Source organism: Genypterus blacodes, unplaced genomic scaffold (genome assembly GCF_046128005.1).
Source record: "Genypterus blacodes isolate CSIRO-AG114 ecotype Tasmania unplaced genomic scaffold, CSIRO-AGI_Gbla_v1 ptg000291l_1, whole genome shotgun sequence".
Classification (NCBI taxonomy): domain Eukaryota; kingdom Metazoa; phylum Chordata; class Actinopteri; order Ophidiiformes; family Ophidiidae; genus Genypterus; species Genypterus blacodes.
The window spans coordinates 14,043-15,000 of record NW_027467082.1 but is presented as its reverse complement, the minus strand read 5'-3'; the positions used below and the strand labels follow the sequence as shown (position 1 = coordinate 15,000).

The 958-nt window shown below is 51.9% G+C and overlaps 1 protein-coding gene across 1 annotated transcript in view; it reads right to left on the bottom strand.

The window, feature by feature from the left end:
- atp2a1 (ATPase sarcoplasmic/endoplasmic reticulum Ca2+ transporting 1) overlaps window positions 1-538 on the bottom strand; it is a 13,374-nt gene extending 12,836 nt beyond the window's left edge. Inside the window, exons 1-2 of the mRNA XM_076137006.1 lie at window positions 391-538; window positions 121-258 (exon numbers count right to left, since the gene is read on the bottom strand). Coding sequence (XP_075993121.1) covers window positions 121-238 — 118 coding nt within the window. The 5' untranslated portion in view covers window positions 239-258; window positions 391-538. The remainder of the gene's footprint in view (window positions 1-120; window positions 259-390) is intronic.
- Between the last annotated feature and the right edge of the window lie 420 nt (window positions 539-958).

The following is a 958-nucleotide window of genomic DNA, read 5'->3' as shown; positions in this document are numbered from 1 at the left end:
TCTACAGCCAACAACTCTTCTGATCGTCCATCCATCCATCCATCCATCCATCCATCCATCCATCCATCCATCCATCCATCCATCCATCCATCCATCCATCCCTTCCTTTCTCTCCCTCACCGTTGTAGCCAAACTTGTCCAGGTTCTTCTTAACCTGCTCAGGCGACAGGCCAGATTCTTCACTGACGCCGAAGTAGGACAGAACGTCCGGTGTCTCCTTGATGTGCGCGTTCTCCATCCTCACTACAAAAGGAGAGGCTTCAGGGCAAAGGGATAGAAAACACAGGGCACTTAGAGAAACGCTCAGTGTGTGTGAGAGGCTCAGTCTGATGTTTCCTCAGCAGCTCTACTGGTTAAAACTATCAATGAAGTCAAACTGTGTGTACCCACCACTTTCTTGAAGTGTGGGACTGGGGAAAAAAAACTGGCAACCCCCCTGCGTTCACGCTTACTCTCTCTCTCTCTCTCTCTCTCTCTCTACCCCCTCTCTCTCTCTCTCTCTCTCTCTCTCTCTCTGCTGTTGCTCTCCTCTCGGAGCCCTGGACTGACAGAAAGTGCAACCTGGCAAACTGTCCTGAAAAGTTTTATACAGATGAAAAAGTGGCCTCATTGGTGCTTGTACACCGTGAACTCGCCCCTCATTGGCTGAGAATGTGAGAAATGGGTGGGCAGGGATGGCCCAGTGATAAAGAATAGGCGGGGGGGGGAGAGGGGGGGAAGTACAGGGGAACAACTGCTCTGCAGGGGTCCACTGCCCGGCAAGCTGAAAATAAGATGTGCATAGGGGAACGTTGGTGAGGAGGATGAGGAGGGGCGACATACAGTGACTTTCTGAATGAGAGGCAGGCGACATTGATGGGCACAGGACAGAGCGCTACTACAGAGCGAGCCTGTACATGTGGGCCACCACACACAAGGACCCGGGGTTACATGGACAGAGAAAGTGTTATGAAGAGTA